The sequence below is a fragment of the Mytilus trossulus genome, chromosome 9, assembly GCF_036588685.1.
Source record: "Mytilus trossulus isolate FHL-02 chromosome 9, PNRI_Mtr1.1.1.hap1, whole genome shotgun sequence".
NCBI lineage: Eukaryota > Metazoa > Mollusca > Bivalvia > Mytilida > Mytilidae > Mytilus > Mytilus trossulus.
In genome coordinates, this window is record NC_086381.1 from 31576571 (window position 1) to 31599425 (window position 22855).

Below are 22855 nucleotides of genomic sequence, written 5' to 3' on the forward strand. Positions count from 1 at the left end.
GGTGTGATCCAAGGCTCCGTGTTGAAGGCCGTACCTTTACTTATAATGGTTTACTTTTATAAATAATTGTTTTTTGGATTGAGAGCTGTCTCATTTGGCACTCATACCACATCTTCCTATATCTATTTAATAAGTGTTGAAAATGCTGAACATTGAGACCATTTTTACATAAAAAATTTCATTCTGAGATAGAATATTAGTGTCTATTCTGTCTCTATTGGGTCATATTTCCCACCGAGCCATATAATTGTAATCCAAGGATTAGGAAAAGTTGTTTATGCCCAAATAAGCAATGGCAAAGACCATGCTTTTTTAAGGGGAGCCAACGAAAATTATCAAAACACAAAAAAGGAGGTACATTTAAGCCTATAATTTGATGAACATGTGTGTAAAATTGATAGAAATTTAAAAACATTGTATGAAGTAGTATATGAGGAGTTGTGGGCTCAGAATTGATTATCCTTAAATAAAGCCAACAATTGTCCACACTTTGGGTTTGGGAAACTAAAACAAAACCAATTGCAGATAGGAAATATCAAATGGACCATCTACTGCCCACCGTTACATAACCACGAGATTAAGAAAACGAGGGGATTTAATTAGATCTTCAAATTTAAATCTTGTTATTTGTACCCATAAGCACGGGGAAAATGTAAATTGCATACAGAGTTATTATTTCTATTTAAAATTATATCCCACATTTCATAACCGAATTTCGATTATTTAATGCTAAAAAAAAATCATTTTTAATATGTAAGCCATCCGTTTCCTTCTTCCCTTATATTTGCTTACTGTAATGTTTATAGTTAGATACTGTATCATTATAAAATTATTTTGATAATATTTTATTGAATATCGGTCGACCGCAAAGATTTTTCTTTTATTGACAAGGAAAATATCCTTTTAAAAAGGAGAAAAGGAAGTAAGAATTTTTAAACGTTACATTTTTCCTCTATTAAAAAAGATGTGCTTATACAACCAACATGTTTGATATCAATTTCATGATTGTTCATTCAATTTACAAATAGGTATTTTGTTCGTTTAAATGTCTCAATGTTTGTGTTATTTACTGACATCTTGTTTTGAATACATATGGGGAATTTCGAATGTAACACTAACATTATATGCAATAATAGCAGTTGAATGGTTACAAAACAAGTGTAATATTGACCTGAACGTAGAAAATCGACTGTGGACGATGTTGGAGGTCGGTATACTTCTTTTGGTCGATTCAATGTATATATCTTTGTATCGACCTCAGAAAAAATTACAAATGGTAATGCATCAAATCTAAAAAAGAAATTCATTTGATTGGTTGTTACGATGTTGTGGTATACATTATGTGTGTCAGTTAAACTCCTATTTCTATATATTTTAAATACACGTGATTGTGCATTATCACTTTAAATTTAATTATTATCTGATATTGAGAATGCAGTTTCACATGACTTGTGACTCTTTTTGAACGATCAAATAATTAAAATTAGATTATACGAAATTATTATATTTATATGACAAAAGATACACATAGAGCTTGCTTTTCCACTGGCATATATTGGAGAGAATGATTTATTAAAGAATATTTATGACACCAAACATTTCACTTGGATATTTTTATCAGAACATTAAGCTTCAGTAATGATTGATTATATTGAATAAACGCTCACAAAATTAATAAAAAGGAAGATATGAAATGGAGAGCAAAGGTTTTTTTTATACATTTAGGGGCCGACTATAAGTCATTCTTTAATGTTCTCACTTGATCACAGCAACTGAAAAATGGCCTACCGTATACGCATGAACAGTTAAGAATAGTATGCTGTTACAGTTTCATTGAATAATATGCTGTTACAGTTTCATAACTCTCCTGAAGAACAAGAGCAGAAATAAACAGAATTTTAACACTCGCTCACAATTGCACACATGTTAAGGCATAAGGATAAGCGTCACGGTGGGTGAAATTGGTCATCATCTTTTCGAAGCAAATCTACATGACATACCTATTAAAATAGTAAATCTCGTCCGGTATCACATCTGAATAATTAGTAGAACATTGTAGCATTGATGTCATATACATATGTGCATTTGGTGTATGCCAATGTGGGAACAGGGGCACACCTTGTCACTTCAATCTCAAAACAAAGTCACGTCACGTGATACTAGCAATCACCATTGCGACGACGATATTCTGGATCTTTATATAATACAATAAGACATCTGATAAATATACCAAACAAGCCGGAAGCCATAATTAAAGCACCAGATAATATAAAGACTGCTTTAAATTTCTCTGTCTCTTTCTCTATGTAGTCTTCTGCTGATTCTGTAATACAAAACAATTACAACAAATGGTTATTTTATGACATTTTCGTAAATATGAAATATATAGCGTAAAAGCCACACAAACGTAATTTGTGTGTTATATCAATTGCAATGTTAATAACAGAAATGGAGAATGTGTCAACGAGATACAACCAGACAAAATAGCAGACAGAAGCCGAAGACCACCAGTTGTTTGTTCAACACAGCGAGAAAATCACATATCCGTAGGCGGTTTTCAGTTGATCCCTTAACAAAAATGGACGTCATACTCAACTCCCAAATATACAAATGAACTAGAATTAAAAAGCATACAAGTATAACAAAGGCCAGAGGCTCCTGGTTTGGGACAGGCGCAAATATGCGGCGGGATTCAACCTGTTTAATAAGATCGCAACCCTTCCCCTGCAACTCAAGGCAAACACACAGTAACACGCACAGTTAAACTCAGTTAAAAAGAAGAGTCAGATGTCAGAATAAGTGATAGTAGATTCTTTCAACGTTATTTTTTAATGACCATCGTATAGACTGCTGCATAACAGTATACAAGATTCTATTATTGTTTTCTTTCATCAGAGTGAATTCCTAATAGATAACATTTTGAATCTAACCTTTTGCATAGGCGGATCCCATTTCACAAACCCCTGCTACAAAACAGACAATGCCTAGACATACACGTGTGTTGTTCCTTCCGAATTCGTCCGGTATTACATCTAACATCATCCACAAAATACAATCTAAAATACCAGATAAAGCAGTGCAATACATCTAAATAATGTGTAAAATGAGCGTACACTTTCTGCAACGATTACATCGATATTAAATTAAAACATCAAATGCTTTTTGAAAAGTACCAATCACAACCGATACTATACAAACTATACAGAAATCTTTTTTTTTTTATTCGGGATGATCTTAGCTTGGATTTTATTTTATTTTTTTGTTGCTTGTTTTTGTTTGAGGGCTTTTGCCTTATGTATTTTTTTCTGTATTCACACCACGCCTTAAGGGCATATGATACAGTTTTGATCCTGTATTTACAGTTTGATGAAAATTTCCATATAGGCTATTTTTGGCCTGATTAAATCAAATATGTAATAAAAACATATACCTTCATGTACTACTTTTTGAGTTAAATGAGTTCGAAATGTTGTATATTTGCTCAAAATTCGGATATGTGGCCGTATTTTCCCTTTTGAAAGAAAGCCATAACTTTTTTTTTTGAAAGATAAACACAAATTGATTTTTGTTAAATAATTTGTAATTTCTGTTTTTTATAAGTATCCTAACAAAATCATGCATTTTTTATTTAGAAATAACGCATATTTATCAAATGGTCATGAATTGAGAAAAAAACGTAATTTTTTGCTGTTTATTCATCAACATTAAAAAATGCATTATTGACAGTTTTATAAAAGTTGTTTCACATAATCTCCCTGCAAAATGAAAAAAATGTCGTTTTAAAAAATAGGGGTCCATGAACTCGTTTTCATATTAAATCAGTTTGAATGATAAAAATCTGTCGAAAAATGCGTCTTTTCCCGATATGTCACAGTTTGACGTCGCGGAAATATTATTTAACGTTAGCAACGTCATTACCTCCCCTTTAACTGTATCGTATACTCTTAAGTATTACATCTTAAGCTGTATTACTCCTATAATACTTACGTTTAGCCACTACAAATATTATGCCATAAAATACTATAAGGCCAAAGTCTGTGTATGGCAAAATTACACATGTAGCAAGGCCAGCAATAAAATTAATTGGCCCAAGAACAGCTAATATATTGGAAAGTGTTTGATTCTTCCAAGCGCACATTACTAGTGAGGCACACGCAAATCCCATATAAGGCACAAATTTTGCTGTCATTAGCTGGTCAGAATCAAACGCCGATTTTTGATTTTCAGTTAAATCTCTAATATCCGGAAGATGTTCAGCTGTTGAAAAATAAAGATAAAATAATCAAGAATTAAGACATTGTTTTTACATCAAACGTAGTTTTTGAGAGTATAAATATGCATGTACAACCATTATCCTATTGGAATTAAAAGTCTGCCATTGTAAACTTACTGATTGCTAAATTACATGACTTGTTTTAAGCATTTTAGTATTCAGTGTAAAGAATAAACAGTCTATCTTTATGATCACAGTTTATATAACATAAAAAAAAAAAGTATACATAACCTAAAATAGGAAAGAAAATAGGAAGGGTGCTTATGTACGTAAAAATATATTTCAAACAAAACTCATTTTCAAAAAGTCCTGTCTTCTTTTTAAAAAATTAAATTATGAAGATAAAGAGATGTGATATGATTCACTGTATGATTATTTATGAGACAACTATTTTAAAGGGAACAAAGAACGAATGTGGCAAATACAGGTCACTGCACATATACGGTACACGTATCCCATATATATGTCCATAGTCTTATAAAACACGTGTTTCTGGAGTGATCGTCCGTGCTCATAACATATGTGTGTCCTGAATAACTGTTCAAATACTGCACAAAACACGTATTTCTTGAATAACTTCAGTGCCCACAACATGTTATTCTGGAATTACCTGTCGGCACACAACACGTGTTTCTTGAATAATTTCTGTGCACACAACACGTTATTCTGGAGTAAACTGTCGTGCAAAAAACACGTGTTTCCTGAAAAAACGTACTTCAGGTACATTCATTAGCAGATGCTATGAAAGCCAACCACTTTAAACATATAAGAACATACAAATCAAATTGGCCAAAAACATATATTAAACAATCAAAATTGTCAACTATGCAATATTTGAAAATAGTGTTAATTGCAATAACATCATTTAAATAACTGAAATGTGGAGAGAACATATTAAATACAAATTTGCTCGAAGCAATTTATTTCTGTCAATATCAATACAGAATTATTGGACGGTATGGAAAACATTCCTGAAACGATTTAACCTGATCCGAGCTATATTGAATTGATATTGAAAGAAAACAATTGTAATGGTATGAAAGAGCGATAACTGTGACTGGGAATTTGATATGGTAAGATGACTGTGTTCTGTATATCCATATCACGATCCGCCTTGCCAGTCACTTTCCCCTGTAGTCCTTCCTGTATAACTGTAGGATTGACTGGTTAAGGCATGTGTGTCGGTCCTTCTCATTAAATAAAAGGTTATGGGAACCAAGCCAAAAACCCAACACAGCCATAATATGTCTAGAGATCAGCACAGTTATGGTTTTCAACAATAGACATAGTGCAATATTTCGTGCTTTTATTCGCCACTAGTATAAAGAAGTGGTGTATATATTACAATCAGATATTAATCTGCTTGTCCAGAGTATGCATTTTTTATTCACCAGAAAGTCCATACCTATGACGTGTGGCTTTGTGTTGTCGCGATGATATTACATTTATATTCGTATACTAAGTGCGAACAGAAGATATAGGCTGTGAATTTCAATTTTGTTAACAATACCTAACCATATACTGTCAAATGGTTATTGATGCTGCCATTTTCTTGTAGAGTTAGTACTAGTAAATTTTGTTCTATCACTGGGAATTTAATACGGTTGTGATTTAATTTAGACAAAATTTCTCGACAATTGTTTCACACCCATTTAAATATTTTAACCACTGCATCATAAATGGTTATTATTACTTTGTAAAGTCTTGATCCAAAAACGTTTTTTTAGTTGTTTTTTTTTTATATTATTTACTGTGCATCAACTCAACTTCTAATCTTCGAAATGTATGTGACCTAGCAAAATATATTTCATTTGTCCTATTCCATCAGTTTGGTAACTTAGCAATTACATTTTACGTTAAGTGAAGGACACTGTATATGCCGTTGGGACAATTTGGAGCCGAACTAATATAGAAAATATACTAGAAATATAATGAATTGAGAGTATACGAGGATAACTCAATTATGCCAAGTAAAAATAGATAATGCAATAAAAAATCATTTACGCTGATGGTTTTTGTGATTCAAAAGTCTTTAACGCAGTATGTATTGCTTCTATTTTTGACAAATTAATTTTCTCCCATATTCAGGTACCGATACAATATTTGCATTCACTTGCATTGGTCTGAGCGTTACTTAAGCTTGTGATATTAAATTGAGGAAAGCGCATCGAATGTATCAAGCATATAAAAGCTACCAGTTTAAAGTTGAACACTTTTTATTTAACGGCTTGTTTTACTCTTTTCTTGTAATAGTATTGCTTAAAAACTGTTTGCTTCCATCCTAGAAAGTTTGAAACCATTGACTTTCAAATAAAGACAAAAATTCTAATAGATTTTGTTTAAGCGTAAAATTGGAAACAACTAAAAGACGGCGTGCATGTTGTGAAAAATCTTATTACTTACCAAAATCATATAACAAGAAAAACACAATGTACAGATAAAAAGTGAGATCCTTCACCAAGCCATTCCAGTCTTTTGGTGAGAAGTCTGAATACTGTAGATGATGATGTCGGTAGACCTTTTTAATATCCGGTTCCGGTTCAAGGTCAAGGGTGCGTATAAAACCACTGGCTATTACTGCAACTGCCATTCCTATAGCTTGGTAACGAAAGGTTAAGCTCCATGGTAACACTAATTCGGGGTAATGGTTCTTTAATTCCAGCAGTACCGAAAATACGACATTCACCGCCGTTGCTGCTATATTAACAATAATTATTACTTTCACTCTTTTGGTAGAAAAATATTCTAAAACAACAACGAGAATCGCATATTCCATAAATCCGGATCCTATTCCTGAAAAATAACAATTTAAATACATTGGACTGTTCCCGAATATGTCCATAGTAAACGTATGCCCCACTCGCATTATCATTGTCTTTGTTCAGTAGACCTTGAAAATGGGGTAAAAAATCTAATTGTGCATTTAAATTAGAAAGAACATCGAATAGAGAATATGTGTGCTAAGTTTCAAATTGATTGGACTTCAACTTCATCAAAAACTACCTTGACCAAAAAGTTGAACCAAAAACTTAACCTAAAACTCGCACTATTATCTTTTATGTTCAGTGGACTGCGAAATTTGGGTCAAAAATATAATTTGACATTCAAATCAGAAAGATCATATCATAGAGAACATGTGTACTAAGTTTCAAGATGATTTCACTTCAACTTCAACTACCTTGACCAAAATATTTAACCCGAAGCTGGGCAGACGGACGACCGAACGGACTAACGGACCCACAGACCAGAAAACATAATGCCCCTTTACTATCGTAGGTGGGGCATAAAAATGGATGACGATATCACACGGCAATCAAAACAATAAGTCGACGACACGCAATACTATGGCCAATTAAAAATGGGAAAACAGAACAAAACATCATCGTTTTTTTTAAATATTAAATCAAACATTTTGTTCTGGTAGTTTCAGAAACCGTTTTGTTGAGATAAAAGCAGGTTTAGTAACGTAAATGTTTGGTCAATTTCTAAAATAAGATACGTTATCTATGTTTGGCATTCTTATTATTGAATCAAAAATGAACACATTCGTTCAATTTGTTTTCCAGTGTAGAATTGCCATTATTTGGCATGAAATATGAAGAGAAACAAATGTTCAACACTTTTGAAAAGAAATTGTTTTCGGACTCTGAAAAGAGAGATCATAATTACGGCGATTCGTGTTTGAATTTCAGGCTGATAATTGTAGTCGCAAAACGTATAGTATTATAGATGATTGGCATACATATATATATACAGTGTTCAACTTGTTTTATATAAGATAGTTTTATACAGTAACATTCCGTGCAAGAAAGAATGTCCATAGTTTTTTTTAGGGAGGGTTGGAACCAGGGATCGTTAAACCAGCTAAATATATTATAAAAATAAGGTGAATGTGGTATAATTGTTAATAAAATAATATGACTTCTATAAGAGTCAAAATTAGTTTAAACATATTTATTTATAGTGGATTGGGAAACAAGTTTTGCAACTTGTATTAATCCCTTTCCACTTTGCGGGTGCGAGTGCTGCTTTGTAGCGGCATTAGCCTACTCTTTTTCGAAATCTACAAGGGTGTCTTTAACGTGCAAGAGATATGACTCTCTCTTAACACGGGTCAGCCATTTATCGTCCCTTTCCGACGGACTGTCATCGTTTCCTCAAGACCACACTCGCAAATGGTGTCAAGGGAGAGCCGAAAATTGAGTTCCTGAAATTTTTATCCCGAACGGGAATCGAACCAGGAACATTTATGTTAGTAGTCCGATGCACTAACCATTACACCACGGCTCTCTATATAAGAGTCAAAATTAACTGAGTGTAAGCAAATATAGGACGTTAACAATGAGCAAAATAATACATCGGATTATTAGCTACAAAGGACCCCGCGGATACAACATAACGAGAATAAAACACAGAATCCACGGATCGAAACCTGGTTTTTTTTGTAGATCATCTTAATTGACGTAATTTTTTTTCTCAAATCAAATACTATAATTGCATTTATGTTGTAATAGTTAGAACAAAAATAGCAATGCAAAAGAAATACTCTCATGGGTGTGACCTTTTACGCTTTACCAACAATGGAACGGTTCTATCTAATGGTATTATGTCATGACAAATATCAATCATCACAAATGTATGTGACAGTCTATTAAGTAATTCAAAACCAATCAATTCTAGGAATTAATTCTATTGCATCGGTTGCAATTATGAATTATGAAATAGATTTACGGATATAGACACACAAAAACCAAAGATTCAACAGTAAATATTTAAAGTTCATCTCAATAATAATTCTGTAAATCAATCGTAATCTTAATGAGTAAAAAGATATATGATCATAGTAGCGTGAATGGAAAACAAAGGAATGGGCCTCTTCCAAGCATTTTTAAAATTCCTAATACATTAATAATTTATTATCAGACTTTCTGCATATAGATATAATGGTAAAACATCGACCTCCTATCTAAGTATGAAGTTTTTTCGACGTTAAAGCGGCATCATACGAGTTTAAACATCTTATTGTGTCCATATAGTCATATTGATCTTTAACATATTTTTCTTGTTTGTTTGTTTGTTTAGTTTGTTTGTTTTATTTTTTTCATGTTAAAGTCGGTTGAAATTGATATCATCTGGTCAAATATGTTGTGTAGTAACAGTTACAGAACGGAAAAACGGTCGGATTATTAGAAGGAATCTGAATCTAAAGCAGAATAAAACAAAAAAATCAAAATATTATTCTATTTGTGATTTCTAACTCACGTAAAAGCCAATTATATATATTCATCTATTTTTACTGATCTTTTCACTTTTTTGTGTCCAATTACAAGTACAACATCAAAATAACCAAAAAAACACATTTAAAAAAAGGATATTAACCGTTGAAACGTACTATAAGATTATCATAAAAACCTGTAAAATTCAAATACTATCCGAGAACTTTACCAAAATCTTTATTCGCAAATTGCGTCCCTTGAATCATTGAATGAGATGCTTTAAAGACTTACCGGAAACACAGCTAACTAGCAATGCTATCAAACCCCGGAGAGATGTTGTACACAGGGACGCTAACAGTAAACCGGAAGCTGCAGTGATACATCCTATAATTCCTACCATTCCGTATCCGTACCGAATTGATATAACAGCCGCAAATACACCTGTGTAAGGACAAAACACATCATTTAATTTTTGTATATTTATAGATTTTGTTTTACATGTACATATTAAATGTGTGCTTTTGCAATAAAATTGGTTTATTGGCGAATACTTAACATCCAGTTGCAACATCGCATATCGAGAATAATAGTATGTTGATGGGGTACTATGATGATACCCGTCTTTACACTGGAAGCTAGGGGATAATGAACAAAGGTTTTTTTCGCCATTTGTAGCTCATCATTTAAGACAATTGACAATGTCACACTTCTCTGAAATATTATTTCGGCTCTTTACAAACAAGACGTATAAGTACCAGACTCAAGCTCAAGTGTATGTTCTCAAAACTCGGCGTACCTGAGGATTCAAAAGCACTTATTGACTTTGAAGTCGTTAGATTTACCCGGCTTAGGATCTACATTAGTACCTCCCACACTAAATGAGAGCAAGTTAATACAGGATAAACGAATCCATTTTTTAAATGTATATTGATACTGTAATTGGTAAAAAAACAAATTTTGAAAAAAATATGATCTCATTTGTTGTCGGATTGACTGGTTTATAATCTTTGAACACACTGACGAGATTAATACATGCAAAATGCATGTGTCTACATTTTAACATTTCTTTACCTTCTAATTTTTACCTAGCTTATTAGACCTGAAGTTTGTTGTTCCGTTATTTTAATTGCATTGATCATATTCCATATACAAAAAAGTCAAACTAATTTTTTTACCTCCAAATTTTGAAAAACCTCTGTAAACATTGTATATATCCTGTGCAAGTTCTTTTCCTACTTCGTCCGAGAAACCATCAGAATGTAGAATTATATTTCGTATGAACTCTTTGCAGAAGTTTAAAAAGAAACAAACGCCGACCATTTTCCATGCAGGTATTCCGCCATCAGGAGGATGTAGTACAGATATCTTCTTGCCTCTCCGCTTCTTTTGATCATCTGGGCTGGAAATCCGGGAACTTGTTGTAACATGTATGTCCTTACAAAAAATGTATAATATATAGAATGATTTAATAAATATTGAGATTGTCGGACAACTAATAAAACATGCGAGATTTATCGTTGCGATTTCAAGAAAGTGTGCATACAAACGATACTACCAGGGTCAATCCTATTCCATCGAATTTTACAATATTTAAATTAAACATCGCAAGATTTTCGAATTTGCAGTATACACAAAACATTTGGCCAAACATGTAATAGATAGTTGACTCATTGCCAATTATACCAAATCTTCGTATGTATATGACAATAAGAAAGTGCGGTAGAGGGGTATCAAAATCAAACTATTCTCTCGCTGTGTTGATCCTAATGGTGGTCTTGGACTGTTTTTAGTCTCTGGTCCGGGTAATTCTTTGACATATTCCCCTTTCCATTCTCAATTTCAGTGGACAAAAATTAAATTAACTGCATTTATACTTGTCTGGTATGATTATCTTAAATATAATGCTGTTAAAGAGTAATAGTGTGAGACAAAATTTGTTCCTGTGAAAAAAGTTCCAGTGGACCTAATTTCACAGGTAATTTGTTCTGGGAGAACTTTTTACACAGACAATTTCTATATAATTTGTTCCATCTATATGAAATAAGTTCCACACTTTACCTGGTGAAATAAGTTCTGGGTTGGTGAAATTTGTTCCTTACCTAGTGAAATAAGTTCCATGTTTGTGAGATTTGTTCCTTACCTGGTGAAATAAGTTCTGGATTTGTGAGATTTGTTCCTCACCTGGTGAAATAAGTTCCTTGACTATGAAATATGTTCCACTGGTTTAACAAGTTATCTTATATACTGAGCACTTGTCATCCGTCAGTTTAAAGTCATTATAAAAACATGCATTTAGTCTGTATTATATTGATAATGTAATAAATAAAAAGTGTAAACATCCAATTTGGATCATGTGGAGTTCAGAAAAAGTTAAATAGCATACTCAATTAATAAAACTAAAAATGACAATTATGAACCAGGAAAGAGTAAAATAAAAAATAATAATAAAAGTCATTCCCCCAAAAAAGGTATCATAGTTAAAGATAAACATTTGTACTCTTAAAAAAGGACAAAGTGACTGATAAATTATTTTAAAAGACAAAGAAACAAAAGACACACTCTTTAAAAACTGCAATGGCCATAGCTAAGTACATGTATGATAAGAACACCTATGACAGATCAACAGGAAACAAGGAGGTCGAATACCACATAAAGGATATAACATAGAGACAAATTATGATACATTATCATCGCTTTTATTTCTTATCTCCATCCTACAGTCATGCATTCAATTGCAAATGTACCCCATGCAAGCACAGTACTTATTTTCTGTGAAATAGGTTCGAGCAGAACATTTTCATTGATTTCTATAAAATACCTTTGTTCAAAACTAATATCAAAAGAACTTATTTCACCTTTTCTTTTAAATTTTAGTATTGGAACAAAACTCATGGTGCTGTAATTTTTGTTCCGGAACTTATTTCACACTTGTTTAAAAAATTAGTTCCGGAACAAATTTTATAGTGCTGGAACATATTTTCTGTGACATAAGTTCCGGTGGAACATATTTCATATGAAATTTGTTCCGGTGGAACAAATGTCACGCCGGAACAAATATTTTGTTACAATAGCAGCTATTGGAGTACCAAAAAGATGGATTCAAAGTATTTGGTTATCGTCAAAGTAAACGAAAGTACAGGTACTTGCTAAAAAGCGGCAATCATGTTTCTTAATTGACCTGACTAAGAATCTACATAGATAGAATCATATTCGAAACAGTGTGGTCCTGGCCATTGATTGACGACCTAAATTATCCCATTGACTGCGACAGATTAGGTGAACGTTTGTCGGTAACAATCACTGCTCACTATGTACTTGTTAAAGACACTGAATCTGTGGGGTCACCAAAGGTTCTCAACACCTAAAAAAAGCAATTCGAAAAACGAATCCGGAATAATACGATGTGTTGGTTGATTTATATCAATAATATAAATCAAAACATAAAGGTTATTCCTGAATAATTTTTCGAATAATTTTATTATTAAAGGCGTTAAGAACCTTTGGTGACCCCACAGTTTAAATTCTATAATAAGTAAGAAGTGAGCAATGGTCGTTACAGACAAACGTTCACCTAATCTGTCCTAGTCCTATAACATATGACTTCGCATTCTTATTCAATTTTTAACGTTTTTATACTGATATTTTCATTTTTTATTTTTTTTGAATGCGAAGTCATATCGAGATACGTTAAATTCCTTTAGCACTTTCCGACATGATTTCAGGTCGGAACAAAATTGCTTCAATCTTCTTTCTAGGTCAAATATTTAACGGGCCAAATATCATTTTAAATAACTTGAGCACAAAAACTATTAAAAAAATTACTTACTTGTGCTAAAGAAATAGTTAATCCATCACTTTAAGAAAATTTTATTCTCGAGTCGGAGCTCAATAACACCAGTTTAAATATGGCGCCCAGATTTGATTAATTTTCAAAATATAAAATCCAAATAAAAAAAACCGAACTTATGGCATCGTTTAACGACGATCGGTTTCAATGTTGTTTAAACGTAGTTTATAGCTTTAAGATACATAATAGAATAAAGTTTGTTTCAAAAAGACAAAAAGGAAATTCTTATCAGCGTTTTATGAAACGATAATCTATCCTTGAAAGAAGGGAGTTAATTTGTCACACCACACGATCATGCATTGTGAAAAGTTTTTTTTTAAATCTCAATCGCAAAAACTCCCACATTTTCCCTAAGAGAACCATTGTGTTTTAATAAAATCAAAACCCCCTATCCCCCCCCCCCTTTTTCCAGAATTTTGTTTCAGAACCTTGATAAAGGGAAATGTTGAAAAATAAAAATAAAAATGTTTTTCTTGCGTTTTATAATTATTATGTATACCTTAGAAATTTCAACTAATTTTTGTCAGTCTCTTGAATAGTTCCCAAATATGATATAAAATTTGTTATATGGGCATTTCTGAACGTTGTTTTGCATTTAGTATATATATAAAAGGGTTTGAATGTCAATGAGACAACTCTCCAGCCAAGTCACAATTTATAAAAGTAAACCATTATAGATGGAAAAAAAAAAAAAAAAAAAAAAAAGTAACTGTCTTCAACACGGAGTCTTGGCTGACACCGATCAGCAAGATATACATGGCTCAAACATAACTAGTGTAAAACCACTCAAAAGGGAAAACCGACGCGGTCTAATCTATATAAAAACGAGAAAAACTTATGAACCACATCAACAAACTACAACTACTGAACATCAGACTCCTGACTTAGGACAGGTGCAAACAATTGCAACGAGTTTAAACATTTTAATTGTATCAAACATTCGCCTTTATCTGAAATAATGGTGTAACATTGTATTTATAATACCCCGTTTTAGATAGTCAAACCTGACCCTTTCAAATACAAGGAGAAAAAACATACCCCGATTTAGACAAATGAGCTAAAAATGCAACCCTGTACGTCGGAACATACCCGTCTCGGTGTCATATTTATCTAGCAAGTATCCACCAGGTACATGTACAAGTAAAATGGCAATTGGAGAAGTTTCACACAAAACAACCATTTCATGTATGGATTTACTTACCGTTTTTGTTGTATAAAAAAGGTGTCCAAGTCCCCATCGGAAAGGGAATTAGTATAAAAAGAATTCAGAGTATGTGTTTAATTATTTAATAAAGCAAATAATGATACGGGTTACTTTTGTGGAAAGGGGGGGGGGGGGGGTACGCCCTTTTACTCCCTTGCGTGGACCCGCTCCTGAAAATTTCAATTATTTTCTGAAGCTAGATGTCCTCGTCTGCAAACATTAATTGAATAGCATGTCCTTGGTATTAATTCCAGTGTCTGGTAGAAAAGATTGGACACGATAAAAAAAATAACCTTTTATATTTTTGCCTTTATAGATACTATTTATTTACGCCATCTTTAGTTTCAGACGAATTGATCGAAAAATATCGTTGAGCTCACCTTTTTAGTGAACTCCCAAGTTCCAAATTGAAAGAGTTGGTATTGCTTTGTTTCATAAAAATGAATGGCCAACGTAGATACAAGTATCTTGTCTTAGGGAGGGATGAATCCTACTTTGTAAAGGACCACTCTGATTCAAAAAAAAATTCTGTGATACTGACATTATCGACAAGATGCTTGATTTCTTAATTGATAACATATTTGTTACGTTCGGAGGACGTGTTTTTCAACAGATTAGAAATTGACAATGAGGGTCGGTTGAAAACAAAACTTTACGACAAAAGAGATGATTTCTGCTTTCAAATTGTGAACTTTCCATTTCTAAGTAGCAACATTCCAGACTGTTGCACAAATGATACCGGATATGTTCCTTGTGTCGTAACTACAATCTCCTTCCCTTTAATGATGTGACCTACCGAATTTGACCATTTACAGGATTTGTTATCATATAAGCAACACAACGGATGCCACATGTGGAACAGGATATGCTTACCCTTCCGAGGCACCTGAGATCACCCTAGGTTTTGGTGGGGTTCGTGTTGCTTATTCTTTAGTTTTTTATGATGTGTCATGTGTACTGTTGTTTGTGTGTTTGTCTTTTTCATTTTTAGCCATGGCGTTGTCAGTTTATTTTAGATTAATGAGTTTGACTGTCCCTTTAGTATATTTCGTCTCTCCTTTCCAAGCCAAACCATTACCTCTGGCTTTTCCGTCTTACGACTTGCAATACGACCTACAAGTTTGCACAAGTTCATGTTTTTCTCTGGCTGTTTATGACGTCTTTACACTAAATCCATAGGATGTTGGATGTGTACGGATTGATTGTTTAGTCTTAGATGCATGATTATTTAATTAGTTGTTAGTGGCTTTGAACTAGCTGTCAGATAACTGCGAGTACTCTCAGATCTGTTCTATGTGTCGGGATGTATAAGTACCCGGCCACGTCCACTTGTATTTTTTGTCTATCTGATGAGTTAAGCCTTTTTCAACTGATTTTTATAGTTCGTTCTTATGTTGTCCTGTTATCCCAATGTCCCAGATTAGGAAGAGGGTTGAAATCCCTCTAACATGTTTAACCACGCCACATTATTTATGAATGTGCCTGTACCAAGTCAGGAGCCTTTAATTCAGTGGTTGTCGTTTGTTTATGTGTTACATATTTGTATTTCGTTATTTTTTTTTTACATAAATGAGGCAGTTAGTTTTCTCGTCTGAATTGTTTAACAGTGTCTTATCGGGGCCTTTTATAGCTGACTATGCGGTATGGGCTTTGCTCATTGTTAAAGGCCGTACGGTTACCTATAATTTTTGATGTTTGTGTTTTGTGGATAGTTGTTTCATTGGCATAATACCACATCTTCTTTTTTATATCTTCTACAAATTTGGTGCTCCTACTTATAGCCACCAAACATGTCTTATTGCTTACGCACTGCGTGTTGATGCATTTTGTGTAAAAAGAATGTCACAAGTAATTTCCCGCGGATGACCATGTTGATATCATAGACACGTATTCTCGCGAATAGATTGATTTGCTCAATTATAAAACATGGTAAAGTCTGAAATATTTCTTGCATATCATACACGAAGTAGCAGGTATTTAATTATACATGTTTGATGTCTACAATTATTCAAATAAAGATAACCAAAAATAGATGTTTGTTAAAGTCCGGTCAGACAATTAAAACTTAATGCCAAAAAAATGAAAAATTCAAATTAAATATAATTTGTTTTTGCTCTGTCTTGGAGTAAAGGCATATAACCCACATTATACATTCATAGAAATGTTCCATAAAAGTACACACCAAGACTCAAAAGATAGAATTTTAAAAGAATTTCAAACTGAAAGAAAGAAGGACCCGATGTGTGATTGCTATAGTTATTTTTGGTATGGGTCTAAACATACGGCACGTAGACTTGTTAGTACATGTACATATTTGATGCCCTAAATCTGTACTCTTTTCGTAACAAGAGGCAGGCCGTTGTGCGAGAGATGGCCGACAAGAGCAAAGTTCACTACATGTCTTTGAAAAATACCGCTAGAGATAATCGTACAGAACAAAGATAGCATGTGTGTCCGTACGCAAGTACTGTCACTTATTTCAGACAAGAAAATAGTTGCAAGTCTGTCGGAAAGTAATATATGCAGTGGATGCGACTTGGAACATTGTGATTGTTCTTCCTGTAGATCTTGTTCTGTGCGCATTAAACAGTGTCCATGCCAAAAGAGATAATTTTGCAATGTACAGACTTTCCTTAACCAAGAATGTGTTGATGACAAACTAAGTTAAAAGTTTCTTGTTGCATTTACAACTAATAGGTGAATGAAGATTTCTTTGCTCACCCATGGAGTTGTACATAGAGACTTGCCTGGTTAAAACTGAATTGTATAATAAATTTCAATACTGTCAATCCGACTAATGGGTGAATGCAGATTGCTTAGCTCGTCCAAGGAGTTGTTCGGTTCAAACTAGACTGTACATTAAATAATGATACTATCATCGGTGTTTCACTTCAATTTTTATTTAAAAACCAAGCATAAACCATAATTATAAAATTATTCAATTGAGCCAATGCAATGGTATCAAACTGTAAACTAAATATAAAATCATTCCTGACTTAGAAGAAAATGACTGAGATAGTTCAGCTGTACAGGGATACCGTTAATTGAATGGCTTTGAGTATACCGATCATTTACAGTTTTTTTTTTATATTCTATCTAGTTTTTATTTTAGATACAAAGAAAATCTTCATGTAAATTTATCATATAACAAAATAACTTCTGATATGTCTATACGTTATCTTGTAGTGAGGGTTTATCACCATGTGCTCCTGTTCAAAGGAGGTTTACACACAGAAGAATAAACTTTCGTTTCGTTTCACGAAGGAATCCGTTTTTGTATTAGCCGTTTTGAAAGTTTGAACCTGATGTTGATGAATGTTGAAAAATGTTGAATTGTTATATTATGACACATTTTCGTCGGATTTAAAGCAATATAATGTGATATTTTGCTTCTTAGTATGATTGGACACACTTAAAAACAAGGTACACATGTTTATTTGAGAATTTTTTTTTGCTACGCGAATTTTGCCTATAGCGATATGACCTCGGGTGGCACATTGATAGTAAAAAGAAAATATCAGAACAGCAAATAGAAATAGTGAATAATGCCCCCGAGGTCATATGTTATAGGACTAAATCTGTCCCAGTCAATGGGATAATTTAGGTCGTCAATCAATGGCCAGGACCACACTGTTTTGAATATGATTATATCTCCAACACTCAGGGAGAGCAAGCTAATACAGGATCTTTGAATCATAAATACTTTTATTTATCTGAATACACTTATGGGAAAAAAAATAATAATCTCAAACTTCTTCGGCGTGAGATTCATCGAATTAGTAGATTTCATAACCAATTGATGCACAAAGACAGCACGTGCATTTTTGTGCCATTGCGTAGGAATTTCAACATCCATCCTAACACAATGAATTGTACGTCTTGTCATTGCTTGCTGTTAGTAAATCATAGTTACATAGTTACACCGAACATTTGTTATACATGTTGTCTGTCAATTTGTGTCTCCCTAGCTACAGTTGTAAGTAGTTTCTGTATTTCGTTATATTTGAATAACTATAGTACATTTAATGGATCTTTCTTCAATTTTCACTTTATATATCAAGACAATTAATACAGAAAAATCAGTAAAAAAATCTGAGTATTGCATGTATAAATGATGTTCTTCTATCTCTATTACTTATAGATTATTACATGGCATTTTCCATATGGCCCTGGTATCAGCCCTAGACTCCCATATCAAGCCAGAGGGCTTTAGCCCGAAGGCTTAATACGGGTCGTGGGTTGATACCATGGACCATATGAAAAATGACATGTTATAATCTATTTATCACATATTTTTCACCAACTTGTTTACAAATAGTCTTTGATTGACAGGTTACCGGAAGTTAAATTTGGTTTGACGCATAGATGTAATTATAGATTATTACATGACATTTTCCATATGGCCTTGGTATCAGCCCTAGACTCCCATATCAAGCCAAAGGGCTTTAGCCCGAGGGCTTAATACGGGTCGTGGGCTGATACCACGGACCATATGAAAAATGACATGTAATAATCTATTTATCACATATTTTTCACCAACTTGTTTACAAATAGTCTTTGATTGACAGGTTACCGGAAGTTAAACTCGGGGGCTTGATATGGATTTTGAGGGCTGATATCGATATCGGCCCCGAGGGCTGATAACCAACCTTGACTTCCGGCTATTATTTGCCATGCAAAAACGTACATATCAGTACAAAATATGTGATAATTATAGATTATTACATGGCATTTTCCATATGGCCCTGGTATCAGCCCTAGACTCCCATATCAAGCCAGAGGGCTTTAGCCCGAGGGCTTAATACGGGTCGTGGGCTGATACCACGGACCATATGAAAAATGACATGTAATAATCTATTTATCACATATTTTTCACCAACTTGTTTACAAATAGTCTTTGATTGACAGGTTACCGGAAGTTAAACTCGGGGGCTTGATATGGATTTCGAGGGCTGATATCGATATCGGCCCCGAGGGCTGATAACCAACCTTGACTTCCGCCTATTATTGGCCATGCAAAAACGTACATATCAGTACAAAATATGTGATAATAACAGTTACATCTATGCGTCAAACCAAATTTAACTTCCGGTAACCTGTCAATCAAAGACTATTTGTAAACAGGTTGGTGAAAAATATGTGATAAATAGATTATTACATGTCATTTTTCATATGGTCCGTGGTATCAGCCCACGACCCGTATTAAGCCCTCGGGCTAAAGCCCTTTGGCTTGATATGGGAGTCTAGGGCTGATACCAGGGCCATATGAAAAATGCCATGTAATAATATATAATTACATCTATGCGTCAAACCAAATTTAACTTCCGGTAACCTGTCAATCAAAGACTATTTGTAAACAAGTTGGTGAAAAATATGTGATAAATAGATTATTACATGTCATTTTTCATATGGTCCGTGGTATCAGCCCACGACCCGTATTAAGCCCTCGGGCTAAAGCCCTCTGGCTTGATATGGGAGTCTAGGGCTGATACCAGGGCCATATGGAAAATGCCATGTAATAATCTATAATTACATCTATGCGTCAAACCAAATTTGTTCGACTATTTCTAATTTTAATTAAGGTACCAGCGGCACCATATAATACACAGTAGGTTTATATTTGTTTTATTCATAACAAATGATTAAGTGCTTCTCTCAACTCTCAATCAAAGGGTGATTGAATCAAATATTGATTTGATTGGGTTTTTTTTAATTATAAAATTTCATATTTTATATATTCACACAAATGTATTTGGCCTTTTTTACTTTTTGTATTCGATCGTCATTTAAATAGTGTGTCTTAATATTAATTATTTGGTCATTTTTATAAATTTCTTGTTAACAAAACTTTTAATTTTTCGATAAACTATGGATTATCTTATCCCAGGCACAGATTATCTTAGCTGTATTTGGCACAAGTTTTTGGAATTTTAGATCCTCAATGCTCTTCAAACTTTGTACTTGTTTGGCTTATATAAATATTTTGATATGAGAGTCTCTGGTGAGTCTTATGTAGACGAAACGCGCGTCTGGTGTACAGAATTATAATCCTGGGGTGGTGTTCTCGAAGCTATCTTAGGACTAGGACGTGTCCTTAGTCTATCTTATGACAAGTCTTTGCCCTAAGTCGTGTTCTCGAAGCTCTCTTAACTTATGATATATCTCATTTTTCGTCCTAACTTTAGGACACCCAATAAGGTGTCTTAAGAGCATCCTATCTTCATCCTAGTGTAATAAAGTTTGGATTTCGCATTTTGCTCATTATTTAACGTTAAAATGAACATGAAATAAAACGCACCATCGGTAATTAACTCGTATATAAAGAAATTGTGCATGATTTTAAACTTTAAACTTCGTGTTTCACGATACGAATACATTTCAAATTTAATTCTCATTTCAAAACAAATTGTTTTCCAGTTTAAATAACAATCCTTTTTGATATAATTACTAAATTGTGTTATCAAACAATTACTTTAACGATTTAAAATTTCGACTTAGGATATGTTTAGGACGTCCTAACATAAGATTCGTCTGATATAGCTTTGAGACACAACTTAAGAGTGTCCTAAGTTGATCATAAGTACATCCTAAAATTGGTCTAAGATGTGTCTTAGGACGAATCGTAGGATACTTTCGAGAACACCACCCCTGGTTCCTGTGATAACTAGTAAAGAAACTGTTACGTTTGGTGTACCAAATAATAATCCTGGTACAATGTATCTACGAAGACGTTATTCAGACTTCTCTTTAAAAGTTTGGTAAGGCCAAATAAAAGTTAAAGAAGTGCGTATACGATTCATTGTAGTCATTTTTTTTGTATTACATGTCCTAATGATTTCCCTTTTCTAAGCAATTCATATTTTCTCCCGTTTTTATTCTACAGGCACATTTAGCTCATAGTAGGAACATGAATTTCACACGATTTGAGATTCACATGAAACTACAAATATATATAATTATGTGAAATCAGATTACTGGAGTTTCAAGTATAAGTTCGCTAGAGATGTACTTAACATAAATTTCACAAGAGATTCACATATATCTTAATCCATGTGAAATTAACGTGTATATATATAATCTTCGGTTCTATATAAAGAATGTTCTTTATCCCTTCCTTTTCATCAAATGTTTCAAAACATCACTTATAAAAAAGGCCAGGTTTTGCTAATTGGAGTAAGACTTACCTCTTCATCTTCAACGTGTATAATGTCCGAAGCAGACTGACCAAAGGATGAATTATTTCCAATGGTCGAAACTAATTTTAAAGCATCCATCCGTAGGGCATGATACAGAAAGAATCACACACTGACGGAACAATCATTTTCATAACTAGACATGTCCCATGTTGTTTGTGTAGCATGAAGCAAATTTTCTAATTGATAAAATGACATTCTAAACGTATACAGGTTTGAATTATTAATGAATTTAATTATATTAATAAGTAAAACCATAAAGATGAGACAAAGCATGCAGTTTATAATTATTAAATGTCTGCATATGTATTACATTTATATGAAAAGTATTGAAGCTAGGAAGACAAAATAAGTGCTTTATTCTGCTATAGTGTATTTATAAGGTATAATTTTCATTAAAATTATTACCAATGTTGTGCCATCGTAGCCTGACGCTCCCCTGTGTAATATTTCTGTATTGTCATACACATAATGCTTGATCAATAACACCTATTGTTATATCATAATAGAGAATGACATTTCAAATAGAATGGGAGAAAATAGAAATAATTGAAAATATCTGTTAGTAGTAGCAGTGCATAGATGGGTAAAGTCGACCAACTTTGTATGGTCACGATTCAGATCTACGTCAATTTTTAAGAATCGTCTAGGGAGTGCTACGAACAACAAGTCATATACAGGCATCTGTCATGTTTTCAAACTTTGCTTCATGGTTGATAAATATATGTTTGCTATTTCTAACTTCCAATCGTGTCTTTTAGTGTACTACGTCCTGAAATAATTAGAATATAGAAACTTTGTTTATTTATAGAGTTCAGTTTTTATCATGTAAGATGGTAAATGATTAATTAATACTACAAGATTCAAATAAAAAAAAAAGTCATATATGGAGAAGGAAAAAACACTCTAACGAGCTTGTCATTTTAAAGCTGTTTATGCCGTATGGGCTTTAAAGTCATTCGACGCCTTTTATAGCTAACTATGCGGTATTGACTTTGCTTATTGTTGAACGCAGTACGATGACCGATAGATGTTAATTTCTGTGTCGTACTGTCAATACTTATATGTTAAATCAAATAGAGAAAAAAGTTTCATTTAGTTGTCCGTAAGCTTTTCTTTTGA

At 33.2% G+C, this 22855-nt stretch overlaps 2 protein-coding genes across 2 annotated transcripts in view; one reads left to right on the forward strand and one right to left on the reverse strand.

Moving 5' to 3' along the window:
* LOC134685563 (inactive pancreatic lipase-related protein 1-like) overlaps positions 1-22855 on the forward strand; it is a 210257-nt gene that overhangs the window by 22795 nt on the left and 164607 nt on the right. The window lies entirely within an intron of this gene.
* Positions 1818-21877, reverse strand: LOC134683815 (uncharacterized). The gene is made up of 7 exons (XM_063543120.1): positions 21725-21877; positions 10665-10923; positions 9781-9930; positions 6677-7066; positions 3988-4257; positions 2931-3056; positions 1818-2323 (listed from the first exon to the last, which is right to left on the reverse strand). The coding sequence occupies exons 1-7, from the start codon at positions 21812-21814 to the stop codon at positions 2160-2162; spliced, it is 1449 nt and encodes a 482-aa protein (XP_063399190.1). The 5' UTR covers positions 21815-21877; the 3' UTR covers positions 1818-2159.

Excerpts from the sequence above, each read along its gene's own strand:
- LOC134683815 (XM_063543120.1), bottom strand. The coding sequence starts at position 21,814 with ATGGATGCTTTAAAATTAGTTTCGACCATTGGAAATAATTCATCCTTT. Across the intron at positions 4,258-6,676 it reads TTTCTTGTTATATGATTTTG|CTGAACATCTTCCGGATATT; the intron begins GTAAGTAATAAG and ends ATTTTTCAACAG. Across the intron at positions 2,324-2,930 it reads GGGATCCGCCTATGCAAAAG|AATCAGCAGAAGACTACATA; the intron begins GTTAGATTCAAA and ends TTTGTATTACAG.